The sequence below is a fragment of the Jatropha curcas genome, chromosome 8, assembly GCF_041381405.1.
Source record: "Jatropha curcas cultivar XTBG-Jc1 chromosome 8, XTBG_Jcur_1.0, whole genome shotgun sequence".
In the NCBI taxonomy this organism is placed as follows: domain Eukaryota; kingdom Viridiplantae; phylum Streptophyta; class Magnoliopsida; order Malpighiales; family Euphorbiaceae; genus Jatropha; species Jatropha curcas.
The window spans coordinates 7,211,665-7,227,136 of NC_143158.1; the positions used below are offsets into that span (position 1 = coordinate 7,211,665).

Here is a 15,472-nt window from a genome sequence, read left to right on the forward strand (position 1 = left end):
TGTGCCGACAAAGTTACTTGGCACTATTGATTATAATGCAATTCACTTTAGAAACTCCATCAATTGACATCCAGCAAAGCACAATTTCGATTGTATATAGTTTACATAAATTAGGGGCATGTTTGGTAACCGAAATTAAATGGACTAGAGAATGTAATAAAGAATTATATGAAATGGGAGCGCAATTTCTATGAATAATAATAAAATTACATCTTGTTTTTAAGCATTAACAATGGAATAGCTAATTGAGATTTTATTCCCTATTCTATTTCATAAATCGAATTTTATTTTTAAATTCTGTACATAACTACTCTACTTAACTAGGGTTGGATTTTCTTTTAAACAATTTAAATAAATTAACAGCGTACTTGCATTATATATATATATATATATATATATATATATATATATATAAATGAAGCTGTTAATTTCTTCCAACGAGTGATCTTTTTACAGAAATAGCTAAAAGCTAGCCATACTACTTTTGAACCATTAAAACAACACTAAAAGAAAATTAAAAAAGCATGTCTCTGTGCGCATAGGAAAAAAAAAGTAAAGGAGAGCATAGGAGTTGCTTACCTTCTGTCCTTATAGAACATTGCTGGCAATGGACCCAGAAAAAAAAGTCATTTATACCTTCCATTTTGGTTAATTAGGATTTGATTGATTTGCACTTGCGACCCTCACAGTTGTAAAACCAACTATAATACGGTTAATATAAATCAGTTACATGCATTTTCTGCTATATGATATATAGGTAAAAAAAAAAGAAATAATAGTTGCAGTGTAAAAAGAGATAAAGAAAGGAAGATCAAATGCACATGCCTATCATTCGAGAGTTTCCAATCCACCATGCAACAAGAAAAATAGAAAGAAGAAAAGGTGATGAGGAGTTGAAAGGGAAAGCAATAATTGATAGACGTATGAGAAAGTGATATTGGCGCGGCTCAATCTGAGATCGTCTTTTACAATTCTTATTATGTAAATCCGTCTTCAGATTGAACCTCACCAACATCGCTTTCTTTCTTGCTTTCTTTCTTTCTTTGCCTCCCCATCATCGAGCAAGATTCTCTTCTTCTGCAACAACAAAAAGAAAGAAAGAGAAGAAAAGATACCAGAGCTATCTATAATAGTGAAAAGAGAGAGAGAGAGAGAGAGAGAGAGAGAGAGACCACTCTTAATGGAACCAGAAAGAGACATACCACGAACTATGTGTTACTGAAACTGGACTTTAAGCTTTAAAAAAAAAAAATTGCTGGCATGGAATGGTACCACAAGCACTTATTTCTTTCTGACTTAGTTACCAACCAAAACGGAAAAAGTGTACTTGAATAAAGAATACTAGATACGGTCCCATGTTTTTGCATATATATATTATCATTAAAAGACAATAATAATATGTGATCATTTTCTTTTTCTCTATTGTATCTCTTTAGGTAGGGAAAAGAAATGGTTAGTTAGTGGAGTAAGAGGTGGAGGTGGTGGCCGTCTTGTTGGTGGTTATCGTCAAGTGGGGATGAGAGATTTCCAAATCATTATTTTGTAGTCCATGAACTGAGTCAATTAGTAATAGTATCAACACTTTTATAAGCAATTATATGCATATGCTTCATGATCTATATTTATCCAATGGAGAAAAGGGTGGGTGATCAAGAATATCAACATCAATCGTCAAAGAAAGACTATATATATATATATATATAACTCAATTATATAAGGTGGGATCTAAGTATCACATTTTTATAAAACAATAAAGCAATTCATGTCGCAAAGTTTTACAGAACAAAAGAAAAACAGTAGGAATTAAAGAAATTTATAGGTATTGAAATTGACTCCGAAACTATAAGATTACGAGCTTGAACTCCAATTCAATTAAACATAAAGAAGAAGAAGAAGAAGAAGAGATCATAGGGTAAACCTAGTACTTGTTAAGCTTTATCCTATAAGATTATTGATCCAAACTAAAATAGTAGCAGAGGTAAACAAAAGCTAGAATAGTGTACATATGCATATACACAGTCTAAATGAAAAGCAGAATTAGGGTTTCAAAGAGATTGAAGAAAATGAAAGAAAGAATTATCACCAATCTTGATTGGTGATCTATATGAACTAGAACTCTTGTTTCAAAGAGCATACTCCCTATAAGAGGAGAAACTCTTATATAAGTGTTTAGTGTATGTGTGTGTGAAAGAGAAAGAGGGAGAGAGAGGTAAAAATAGAGTGAGGAGGGAAGAGGTGAGGATGAAGAGAATGTTATACTGGAAGGGCTATGCCTCGGGATGGGAAGGTGAAGAAGGTGAGTGGAATGATGTCAAAGGGGAGCAACTTACTTTTAGGGTTTGTCATGCTTAGTTTGTACTCAATAAAAATCACACACTACGCATGCACCTGAAATATTCCTCCACCAAAAAACCCAAACAACTCCTTTTGATTGTACCTCTCTCTCCTCTTTTTACAATAATTATTTTAACACTCAACTTTTCTTTTTTATATTTATTATATCATGCATGCTTTCCATTTGATTAATTAAATGAACCTCCTACATATATAAAAATTCACATACATGCTAAAAGAGAATAACATAGTTGGCTTATATGTAACCAACCCCATGTGTGAATTAATCTATATAAATAGATATGCATTTAAATTAATCCACATGTATATATATATATATATATCATATCCATATATAGTATGATATATTGTTTATTGTTGATCCAAATAATTAGACTTTAGGATATTAATAATGTATGAGATGTGTATAGTTTTATTTCCACAAAAGAGTAGCATCAATCAAGGCTAGAAATGGTACTTGGTACTGCACAAAATAAGAAGGCCAGGCATCAAGAATAATCTATATGTAGAAATTAAAGGGAGTCAAAAGGCAAAGGAAAATTTTGTGTAAGTGTGTAAGAGGTATATAGAAAGAATTTAAGAAAGAGAGAATCTTGGAAACAGGAGTGCAGAATGTCAGCGAAAGGATTTGTCTAGAAAGAAGAAGTTTCGTTTTGGAAGTGTACGTACAAAGTTAATTGATTCATCTTTCTTTCAACAAACACACACACACGCAAAAACAAATACATGAGATGAGACTCTCTCTCTCTCTCTCTCTCTCTCTCAGTGACAAAAACACAAACACATAGCATTCATTAACAAATAGGCAAAAGAAAAAAAAAATGTTAACCAATACCACAAAGCGGAGACACCGGCGCTAAAGGAGCCCTGCCTTGGGCCTGCAATAGGAGACACACTTCTTGGGTTTTGCTTTCTTTATTTTGATTTTGAGAGACGAGGGGTTACTTAGTCACTCACTCTTTTTCCTTTCTCCTTTTCCCTTTTTTCTTTTAAGTTTCTTCCTTTGAAAGATTTTTGGAAAGTGTAAAAAAGAGCCTTTTAATAAAAGAAGAAACTTGCAATCAATAACCAATTGGATCGGTAAATAAAATTATCACTATTAAAAAATTATTAAGAAAAATTCTTAGACAGACTCAATCTAACACGTCATTTGTACACTCATCCAATGAAATGAATTCATATCAATAGCTTACTTGAAGACCTAAAATCAGAAACGATAAAAAGTGTTTTACTTGAATATCATCTCTAAATCTAGATATACAAAGCAGGTCTGTAAATTTAAAAAATATATATATATATATTTTTAAGCCTTATTTCTTTCTCACAATACTACTCATGATTTGGGGCGATAAGTTCGCGTGCCACTAACCCAAAAACAGATTCCCCCACGCGTTAAGCCACTGATATTAATATTAATTTTTGTTTACTGAGTCACCAGATCCTAGGACTCATTACTTTGCTTCTCTTTTCTTAGGACTATTGACTCATTAGGGTCAAAAGCTATACCACATCTTTGGCTTTTTACTATGCGTCTGATGAAAACGATGTCTAATTTGTTATAATTTGATTTTTGTATAACCAAAATATCTTTTATAAAGTTTTTATTTGTATTTAATTAAACCAGAGTAATAAAATTAACATCATCCAAAATTTCGATTCATAATATTAATTTATAAATAAATTGAAACTTGAATATATAAATTGAAGATGTAAAAATATAATATTAAACTGGCTCATTGAAACTTGAGAGGACTTAGTTTTGAAAATTCATAAATTTATTTAAAAAATAAAAGAAAGAATTGAACATAGAAATTGAACTTTGAAGGGGGCAAGTGAGAAGAAGGGAAGAAACATGTGTTGTAACAAAACATATAATAAAACAAGAAGACAAAAGTGTGTTTAATCGAATAGCCATGAATATTCTTAATTAGCTTGATCGATGCATAGTTTCAAGCAACAAATGGGAAGTTATAAATAAATAAATAAATGAAAGAAAAATAAAATCCTAAGGTCAAATTGATGATCTTTAGACTCTTGATTAAAGGGGTGGACAAAGAGACACCCATGTTCTATTCTTACTGAGATTTCTTGAAAACCTTTAATGGGCCATGTTGCCATTTTTTTTTTATTAAATCAGGAAAGCAAACATACTTTTCTAAATTTTAATTTTCTCTACTTTAATTCGTTGCTTGTCTAGAGTATATTGTTTATTATTATTATTATTCTTTACAAGTAATAATAAAAAAAGAAATATTCTATTATCTTGTTTTATTAATTTTTTTTTAATATTGAGGAAGGAAGATTTGAACCTCAATTTATTGCGGATCCTACATGCATTTACTCTTAATTTTTCTTTAATTCTTTTTTATTACAATAAATAATCTATTTTTTGCTCTTTCAATTATTTTATTTGTATACATGTGTTCAAATGTTCGGATTCCAGGCAATATCAAATTATCTAATACGCTTGGTATTTGTTATTTTTAAATCTATTTGGTTTGTTACTCGTATCAGTAATCGGTCTATGAATGAGTGCTCTTAGAGTAGTCGGTCTTACTTCGAATCTACGTGCCTATAACTATATAACATATAATATAAAACTTCTAAAAAAGAATTAATTTGTAGAAGAAATATTAAGTAGACCTATAGGAATAGTATTCTCGAGTCATAACTTTTATTAGAAGGGTGGATGGAAAATTAATCAAATTGGAGATTTTTTTTTTTTTTTCACTCATAGATCTCTTTTATGTGTAAAAAGTAATTAAAAAGCAATATAGAAGACTAGGCTTCACTAACCATTCTATGTTTTTAAACCTGTTATTAGTGGATTGGTTGGTTGGAGCATAATCTTGCCCTCTCACAAACAATTTGTTGCATGAAATACGGATCAAGAAGGGCAACAAAGGATATTGAAGTAAAGTTTAAGCTTTTACAATAAAGATGATGATGGATATGTTTGAATCATGCATGGCAATTTGGCCAAACTCACTTGTCACCTTGTGGAGACAAGAAAGACACCTCCCTCTCCACAAACCTAGACTCTCTCTCTCTCCTATTTTTTTTTTTTAAATATAATTCATTAATAATAAAATCAAATATTACAAATACTCAATTAGACCTAACATATAACTTACTGTTATAATTAATAGAAAGTTCGTTGATTTTTCAACAACAAAAAAATTATCTATATTCTTTTGAATAATAAAACTACAAGAAACAATGTTAAATTTTTCTGCTTGAAGATAACATTGACCAATATAAATCTTTATAGTAGCAATTGATCTTTTAATTGATTTGGACGACAAAATAACTTCTCTGGATCTTCTATGCTTGGATTGCTTTTCCAAAAACTTGTTGCGTATGACGTATATGGATAAGTTCAAGCCATTATGCGATAATAGCATCAATGGAGGACAATGCTGCACTACCAAACTCTCTTGATCAAAGATAGACATCAATAAAATAAGATCTAAATTTTCCAACCAAATAAAATCAAATATCATACCTTTTAAGAACAAACCTTCACAAAGAAGGAACTAAACCCTCACGGAAGAAGGGACAAAAGAACTCCAATTATATAGACAAAGGAACAATAACAAAAAAAAAAAAAAAGAAAAAATAGATCTATTAAAAGAAAATAGATCTTTATTTATTAACAACGAATAATGGATTAGGAGCGAGAAAACAAAGAAAAGTAGGAGGCTACCGCTGATTAACAACGGCAGTCCCAAACAAAAGTTAGGGTTAGATAAATTAGAGAGAAAAGAGAAAGAGGTTACTTCATCGAAGGCTTTAATTTATTCTTTCTTTTATTCTCTCTCTCCTATTTTTTCTTTTTTAAAGTATTAGAGAAAGTGATTCGAACCTAAATTTATTGTTAAGTCGTAATGCACTTATCACTAGCCTATGTTTTGATGTCTCTTTTTCTACTCTTACATGAAATTTATCTGCTCACAAACTTAGGCAGGTTATTTTCCTAGAACCTCCAAAAATATTTTGAAGCTACTAAAGTGAATATAGAAGAGAAATTTAATTATTGAATAGATTTAGCCAGAGTCCAGAGGTAAGTCATAAGCTACGTATCCTTCCTTTTCCACCTTATAGGGTGACATGAATCCTTCCCACTTCACAGACAAACCTACCCCAACTCAAAAATTCTTTCAATAATTGTGTGTAGTATCAAGATACACAATTAACATGTTTCAAATCTCAGTCAGAGTTTGTAGCATACTTGAGAGCTTGACATTGACTAGCCTTATAGACCCTACAAGTGCTCAGCTTCTAAAAATTCCTAACTTAATATATAATTACTGAATTTGTTTGAAATTTCATACTTTACATTTGTCATGAAATAAAGTATTCATTTTATTATCGTAAATTCAATTTTATTAAATCCAATCAGACTAAATCAAATTATAGTACTTATAAATGAATTTTATTATTTAGTATCATTTGTACATGATCCGAATGGAGTAGTTCAATGGCAAAGAGTATTTGCGAGTTGATCATAATGACTTAGTCATGGGTGTGATCCTCCGAAAATACAAACTTTTTTCACGTCAGCTCCTTTGCCTCTGAGCCATGATTAATTGGATTTATCATGGACCATAAAAACGGACACAGTCCTAAATGAATATTTATGTGCTGATTTTAATCGTTGGAATTTGGTTAATAGACCAGCTAAGGCTTAAAAATACATCATATAGAGCCAACTAAGACGTTGCACGATCATGCTGACATCCATCGACAGGGAGGGGTGGGATAGACCAGGAAATCAGTTCGACGAAAAAAAGGCAAACCATCAAAGCTTGTCTACCAAAAGTTTAGAACAAAGATAAAACAATGACCCGAGGAAGAGATCCAGTAAAAAATTAGACTTTGCCATCTCCAAAGTATCACTTCTTTTTCTATAGCCTGAATCTTTATTTTCTCTTTATTAGTTTTTTTTTTTTTTCCCAGATAAGATGAAACAAAGATAAATAAATAAATAAATATTTTAGTTCCAATCCACCACTCCCCTGTCCTGAGGAGAGTTGTTCCTCTCATCCATTTCAAAAAAAGCAGCCTTGCCTCATTTCAGCCTCATTTCTAAAATTTATTGCAGTTAAAACAGAGTGACAGTGCATGAAGTATCTCACATTTGTGAGCTTCGGAGAGGATTCATGTACGCATTCTTTATCCTTTTACAAAAAGATTGTTTTCATGACTCAGAACTCATGACATCCAGGTCACAGGTGTAGTAATTTTATTGTTACAGCAAAGCCACCCTCAAAAGTTTATTATAGTTAAATTTGAAAATTTGTCAGCTGGTGAAAGGAATTACTGGTTATATATTTGAATAATTGACCTCCAGCATCAGCTATTAATATCAGCTTTGGCATTTATTTTCCTCTGAGTTTGCAGTAGGCATACAAACAGGATCCAAAGAAACCAAGAGACTGGCCAATAACATTGAACTGTAAACATAACAAGTAGTCAAGTCTGGATTATTTGCTAATTTTAAATAATTAAGACTAAACAGGAGAGGTTATGCTTACCAGATCAAATGGAAGCCCACCAAATAGTAGCCAGCCAATTCCAATAGTAAAAAGATCCTAAAGCACAAAAAGGATAAACAAATCATGAATTGGGTTGATTTTGCATTGCTGGACAGAATTTCATGAGCATAGAGATATAAATGCCAGTGAACACACAAACCAAAAATGGGTTTATGGCCACATATCTTTCTGGCATGTTGAATGGCAAAAAAGTCATTGTGCCAAATACCATAAAATCATATTGGCTCTGTGGTTCGATATTCGTTTTTAAGACATTACAAAATTAAAAATAGGCTTACTAACCTTCAAATTTCCACAGATAGTCTGTGTGAGGGCTGAGTTCAGTGTTGTATTCAAAAATACAAAATAATTTATGAAGAATGCCATAATACATGATAGAAACATAACCACCTGCAAAGTATATCAATATAACAATTTTGGAATATCAGTGCAAAATATATCAATGTAGTTATTTTAAAATATGAATGTCAGACCATGACTGGTTACCATGGTACTTCATATAAAATATATTAATATATATATTTGATAAAATGCCACTTTAGCCAGGTGTGAACTACTGCAATGTAAGTGGAAAGCAAAGCAAACGCATTTTTTGGAAACATGGATTTGAAGCTTTTGATGATACAGTTCATTTTGTGAAATTAAAGCACCTGAAATCCCGGGAGTAACAGATAGGGGAAATCCATCATTGCTTTGAGATCTCCTCTAATTGATGTCCAGACAAGCAGTATTGGTGCACATATTATTCCTAAAAATATTAATTAAAATATAACTTAAGTCAAACTGGTCTAATGAAATTGAAAAATGAACATGAACAATAGTGTTATGCTGGTCGTTTATCTCACCATTGCACCACATAAGGCCAAAGCTGTTGAGGCCGCTAGATTTACCTGAAAATATTGAGAATATATATGAATAGAACAAAGTTTTCAACCTTATGATGATAAATTGAAGATAAAAATAGATTGGACTAAGATATTACCAATTCGAGAAATAGAAGCGAGATATACTGCTGTGCAGATGTTTGCTATGAAGATGACAGAATAGCCATAGGCATCAAATGCTAAGTCTCGAGCACCAGCGATAAATGCACCAAGTAAAACTATCCCCACACTGATGATATCCTTGTTTTTTTTTTTTCCAGAATAACCAATGTTAGGATCATAAAAACCTTGATTATAGTGCAACTGTGGAATGCATGTACCAATTGAAATCATATAACCATTTAAGCTTTCCAAAATAATATAAGATTAGAAACTTAGAGATATCTGAAGATCACATTAAACAAACCAGAAATTATGATATTGACAACATAGGATATACAAGGTATGATATGTAACATTAGCATTTGTTAAGTTGAAAAAGGATCCATGAAGCTAACCACAGTAGTTTGGGGTTAAGGCACAAGCTTGGTTATATTCAGTTTTGACAAAGTTGAGATGTCTTGTAAGAGTCTTCCCTACCATAGCTTCTGCTTTCTATAAACTACAGTTTTTGATAGAACATGACAGGAAATGTCGAAAGTAGCTTCCTTGATCATTTTTTCGGTTTTTAAGCGTCAAATATTCAATATGCAGTTACTCTATGTATGTTGGAAACGATCCTACCGTCAGAAAATAAAGAAAAACACCAGTAAGAACAATGTGATTATGGAAAAATTAAAGAACAAGAAAATCTGCTCCTGAAGAGAAGATCCACAGAAGAAAAACTTTGTTTTACAGGTTGCTTTCTTAGCAAATTAAGACTTTCATGGAGCACTTAATACAGCTCCAATTCTACAGCTACTACGAGCCATATCTTTGCTCAATACCTGTTGTCAAATTATTTTGTGCTTGTTGCCACAGTTCATACTAATATCTCATTTCCCCTTCTTACTAATGCATTTTATCTTTTTCTGTTGATTTAAATTATCTTCTATCACTTCATCAAGATTCCATTTTCTTCTCAGAAGTGTATCCACAGATAATATGTTTCATGTCTCTTTTAACAGTAATCAACATTATCTCTCTCAAAGTCCACCTGTTATTCACCAATGGATCCAACAGGAAGATTCTTAAGTGATTTCCATGTGCCTGCTTTTGCTCCATATTTTTCCCTTCACAATCTCATTTTGCAACTCATTCTTCGATATCAGGACCATTGGCATATTCTTGAATATCATCTATGTCTAACAGAGCACTCTGTTAGCTACACAAGTATGCATACAGTTACTTAATCCTTTACCTAGCTAGCACATTATCTTTCATATCAACAAATTTAAGTATCATCTTCTAGTGAATAAATATGAATACATAAATCTAAATGTTTCCAGTGATAAATTTGTGAAATGTTGTGGTTTTATAATTCATATCTATATTTTACATTGAACTATGATCAATATCTCTTTGAGAAAAAAAAAAGTATATTATCTATACCTCTATCTATGACTACGATATGCCTTTTTAGATGGCTTTGTATGATGTTCATATGCATAAACTTGCTATAACTTACCATCATAGTTGAAAATTGGATTTTGCAAATGTGCAACTGTATACGACTCAAAATAACAAGGTGCTAAAATTATGATTTATTGGCACCATATTTTTGGTTAGAAACACTACACGGCTCATTTGTTAGTCAAATGCATGCAAGTTACTGCAGAGATATAATCACACAAATGAATTTAACACAGGGGAGACCATTAACCTGCTTACAGTTAATTAATGACTTATAGAAGCATCAAAAGGATGCCTACCTGCCAGCAACAGGCAAGGAATGTTTCTTTCCAGTCAAAAGATACTCCACAATCATTGTGAAGGCCACAGTAGTCCGCCTAAGAGTGGTGTACATAGGAACATTTATGCTACGTACTGACTCCATTGTAACTAGCTTTATCCAGAACAAAATAAAAATAGTGAATAGTTGGAAGAAAACTCAAAGGTAATATGTAAGGAAAAGAAAAATGTTCCAAAGCCAACAAAATACTTACCATATAAAGCAAGTAGGAAAAGGCCAGAGGAAGGGTGCGAAACAGTGTCTTAATAGGTACAAATTGTACTGGGTTATTAGTCTTTCCATGTGATTCACCAGCTGTAAAAGATATGATCTTCCATTTTTTCATCACGTAGAGAAATGTACATGAACAAAGTGTCTGGGAAAACAAATAAATAAAGGAAATGAATAATCTATTCAATTAGTACCAAAATTGTCAGGCCCAGATGGATTCTAAAAGAAACCCAGATAACAAGCATGATGCAGATGGAGCATGCATTAACAGAAAGTATAAATTGAGGTCCTTAATTATGTCCACTAATGACACCAGCTCATTACTCATGTAATCTAATTCTCATTCAAAACCATAGAAGATAAAAATGCAAACTATTGCAGTAAATAAATGCTAAGGCAACAAGCCAAACATCTATAATTCAAATATACAGGCCTTTCCAGGAAACCAAAAAAGTAAAAGACATACCTGTAAAAGTGTGATCACATTTGCATATGGGAAACTGTAAGAAGAAAGGGCTGCTTTGTTGAACATTACCAACAGAACTGCAGATTGGAGGACCAGTATGATCAGACCAATAAAAGTAGGAAAAATATGGGTTGCCTGCAGACAAAAAGGTCAAAACTATGCATGGTAAAGAAAACAACAAGATGACAACTAACAATAATTGAGTGGTCTTATTCAACAGGATGAACAATCATATAATGGGTATTTTGATGACCTAAAAAGTAACAATGAAGACAAGTTTCCTTATTCTTAAGGAAAAACAATTTTTCTCAATCAATAACACTTATCAAGAAGATCGTCCCATTGTAATGAAAATACCACTCAAACTAAAAGCTTAAGCATGCAGCTGAAGGCCTAATGATAGGTTTTACGTCTTCACACTCTCATTTATATACAAAGTTCCCTAAGACAAAATACAACCCAAGGTTTTAGAGCATGAATCATTCATGAAGCTATCACAAACATGGCCTTTCCAAGCAATTTAACATTTTTATAGTATTCGTGAATCATGATTACAATACGTACAGGCACATTCCTGTGCTTTCACCCATCTCAATAGTATTCAACAAAATAACAAAATTCTATATAACAACAAAGGTCACTCTAGTGCAGATACGAACCCAGGAAACCCTTTTACTGTTACATCGGAAATTCTTAAAAGAGAACAGGGATGTCAGGACTTGAATCTTAATGTACACTCTAAGATAAACACTCCTCCACAGAGCTACTATCTCAATGGAAAAAAAAATGAATTCCTTCATTCCCCATCTCTCTCTTAAAATAAATTCCATTAATCTCCTTTAAATTTGTTCTTAAACTTTTGAAATCTTTATTATCTTTTTTCACATTTTTAATTATTATTTATAAACCCTATTCTTATTTAATCACCTAAGATAATACCACAAGGTTTTTTAGTCCCTATAATCACAAATAAGCCCTTCACTTAGTCCTGTCGCAGAGTACTGTTACAGGTGTAAGCAGTGTAAGCTTATTGTGATTGAAAATTCAGTTTGTCTCGCCTGATTCCTTCTCAAAGCTTGTACTGCTCCATTATATTTGTCCCTCCAAGGAATCAATAATACAGAAGATATTACTATATTCTTAGGCCCGCCACAGTATCTCCATGAACCAATTTTACACAACTTTTTCTGAGCCAATAATATAATTAAGCTAAAAATGTCCTTTTTACATTAAAAATAAAAAATAAAAAGCTACAATCCCTTTTTTTTTCTTCTTTTTGTCTTCTTTTAAACCATCAAACACTAATGTGTTTTTTTTCTTAATTACAATGGACCGAGGTAGTATGCAGGTAAAGGCCTCCAGGTGTCGAATTCTGATATTGCAGGTAAAATTCACCTAATGTCCAACCGACCGTTGGTAAACACTACTATGTCTTTGAATATATAGTCAACACTCGAAATGACTTTTTACACTATCATTTCATGTCTCAGTCCAAACCCTACAATTACAAAATTTTATATTAATAATCAGAATCTAATATTTAACAATCTATTCCATCCATGTCTTCTTCACCAATTAACATAACATAACCAAACAGAACATGAATAAAGAACAAGAATAAACAACTAGATTTAAATAAGAAAAAAACGAAAGAACCTGCACTGGCCATGTAAGAAATGGCAGCATAAGCTCCTTTTCTGGTCATGGCAGAATCATTATGAAGCTTCTCTTCTTTGCCGGAGGAATCATTAGTCACTGGTAGTGTCCTGTTCTTCAACGAATCCATATCCAAAAAAACTAGCTCAGGTTTCTATCTCTGTTTGTGAAATTTGAGAATGGAGAGACTGATAGAGCGGGAGAGAGAAACAGAGCAGTTTTTAAGTAGAGAATGTTTGCCTTTGCCATAGAAGGAAAGTAGAGGGAAGGGAGCATTTGAGTGGAGAAAGGCCAGAGATTGAGTTTGTGATGGACACGTGTCGGTAGTGTAAAGGTGAGGTCCACTTTTTATGGTTAGGTCGCAGCTTGAGCGGTAAATTAACCAAACTCTATGAGCTCGACCTCAGCTTAAAAGAGGTAATACCTGAACTTGAAAAACAAAAGCATTTGCATTTTATAGTAAAAAAAGTATTTACCCCTTCATAAGTTAAATTTAAATTTGAGTATGAATTCTACTCATTTGTTAAATAACCTTTAGCAGTAAATTCAATTTGGCTCCGTAAGTTTATACGATAAACCTTTTTAAATCGGTAATTCGTGAGCAACTTGATTTATTTACGACTATTTTAGATGATTCTTTTTCCTTTCTTTTTTGGATTTGTTTTTCTCCTTTTTTTTAATGTTGCAGATTCTATCCCTTAATGAAATTTTAGAGTCATTATGAGGATATGGCAGGAAAATTATGATTCCACTATTGCCAATTTGTCATTTGCCAAAATCATATATGTTTTAAATATCTTGTCTAATTTAGTCAAACCTTTTTTTTTTTTTTTTATGGAAAGCAAATTATCCGTGTATATAAAGATGGTAGTATTTTCTTTAAAAATATATATATATGTATGTATCACTTTTATAATTTTTTTAAATGTAATTCATTCATAATAATATCAAAAATTAAAAATAAGCATATAAGTATATAGACCAGACATAAAATTTTTACTAGTTAATAGAATTCGTTGATCTTCAAAGGAAAGAAAGAAATTCATATCCTAATATAATTAAAACTAAAAAATATAATATTAAATATTTTCATTTGGAGTTGATCTTAACAAAAAATATAAAACTTTTATAACAGTAACTAGTCTGATTAATATTAGTCACTTTTATGATATAGTTACTGGCTTTGAATTTTTGGTTTAAAATTAAAAATGCCAGTATTTAAGTTATAAATTTAAACTATTAATTATTAATTTAAAATAGTTATCTTTATTATTAAATTTTAAAATGTTATTTCGATTTACATATTGCGAACTATTAATGTATTATTCTAAAATAAATTTTAAAGTATTATTTATTATTTTGAGCAAAGATAAACTACTACCTCTATCATATTATTTTTTTATCGAAATAATATGATTTGTAAGAGTTAACTAATGAATCATAATACCACCTTATTGTAATTTAAAAAAAAAAAAAAAGATTATTAAAGGAAGAGAAAGCTAAATACAATTTCATCAAGCAAAAGCTTATTCTCTTTGAAAAAAGAAAATTCAAGTAAAAGCTTGTTGGCAAGCCAGAAATTAGTTTAGTTCTTAATTAAGTACATATACCCTTAATTTGTTCAAATTTATTTGGCAAATCACTTTTTACAAAGTAATTTATAATTGATGTTACAACTCAACATACTATTTTGAGAAATGAATTATAATTGACATGGATTTTCAATAAATGACATCTGGTTTTCCAAAAAAGGATAACTGATCACCTGTTAATTAGCTGGCAATAACGGATAATTGGGTCCCTAAATTATATCTAAATCAATATTAAGTTTGTTTCCGTTTGATAAATCACTATAATATCTTTAATTTTTGTTTTATTTCACTATTACATCCTTTTATAAAAAAATGAATTCTTTCCATCCAAAAAGTGTGTCTGATTAACTATAATAACTCACTTTTTGGATAGAAATATCTCACTGTGAGACAGAATTATAAGTTAAAGACGTTAAAATTATTCCTCAAGCATAAAAGAACTTAAATATTAATTTAAACATAACTTAGAGACCTAGTTATATTTATCTCAAATATAATTTAAATTTAATATGAATAGAAATTCAACTTAAAACTTTTAAATTTCACAAAGCGTCAATTAATCTTAGTCACTAATCTAAGACAATACGCCATCGCTTAATACATGCTTTAATTTTAGTCACTAATCTTTCTTTGGTAATTAAAATTTAGGTTTATCATCATGGTAACTTAATGCATTAATATTAAATTTTATCTATGAGATATTAAAAAGTATAGTATATTTTTCTGTATTGATGATATTGTTTTTAAAATGTTATTTAGAAAAATGGTTAAAGTTATAAGAATTTAAATTTAGCAGACAATCAGAGATTTTATTTGTGAAAATAATATTTATAGAGCTCGATTGAAAAATGCAATTATAA

At 30.9% G+C, this 15,472-nt stretch overlaps 1 protein-coding gene across 1 annotated transcript; it reads right to left on the reverse strand.

Annotated features, from left to right (window-relative positions):
* Nucleotides 1–7,421: 7,421 nt before the first annotated feature.
* LOC105641297 (UDP-N-acetylglucosamine transporter UGNT1) lies at nucleotides 7,422–13,269 on the reverse strand. The gene is made up of 10 exons (XM_012225813.4): nucleotides 13,021–13,269; nucleotides 11,365–11,441; nucleotides 10,882–11,043; nucleotides 10,648–10,781; nucleotides 8,896–9,026; nucleotides 8,759–8,803; nucleotides 8,564–8,661; nucleotides 8,196–8,303; nucleotides 7,893–7,949; nucleotides 7,422–7,811 (listed from the first exon to the last, which is right to left on the reverse strand). The coding sequence occupies exons 1-10, from the start codon at nucleotides 13,148–13,150 to the stop codon at nucleotides 7,737–7,739; spliced, it is 1,017 nt and encodes a 338-aa protein (XP_012081203.1). The 5' UTR covers nucleotides 13,151–13,269; the 3' UTR covers nucleotides 7,422–7,736.
* Nucleotides 13,270–15,472: the final 2,203 nt, after the last annotated feature.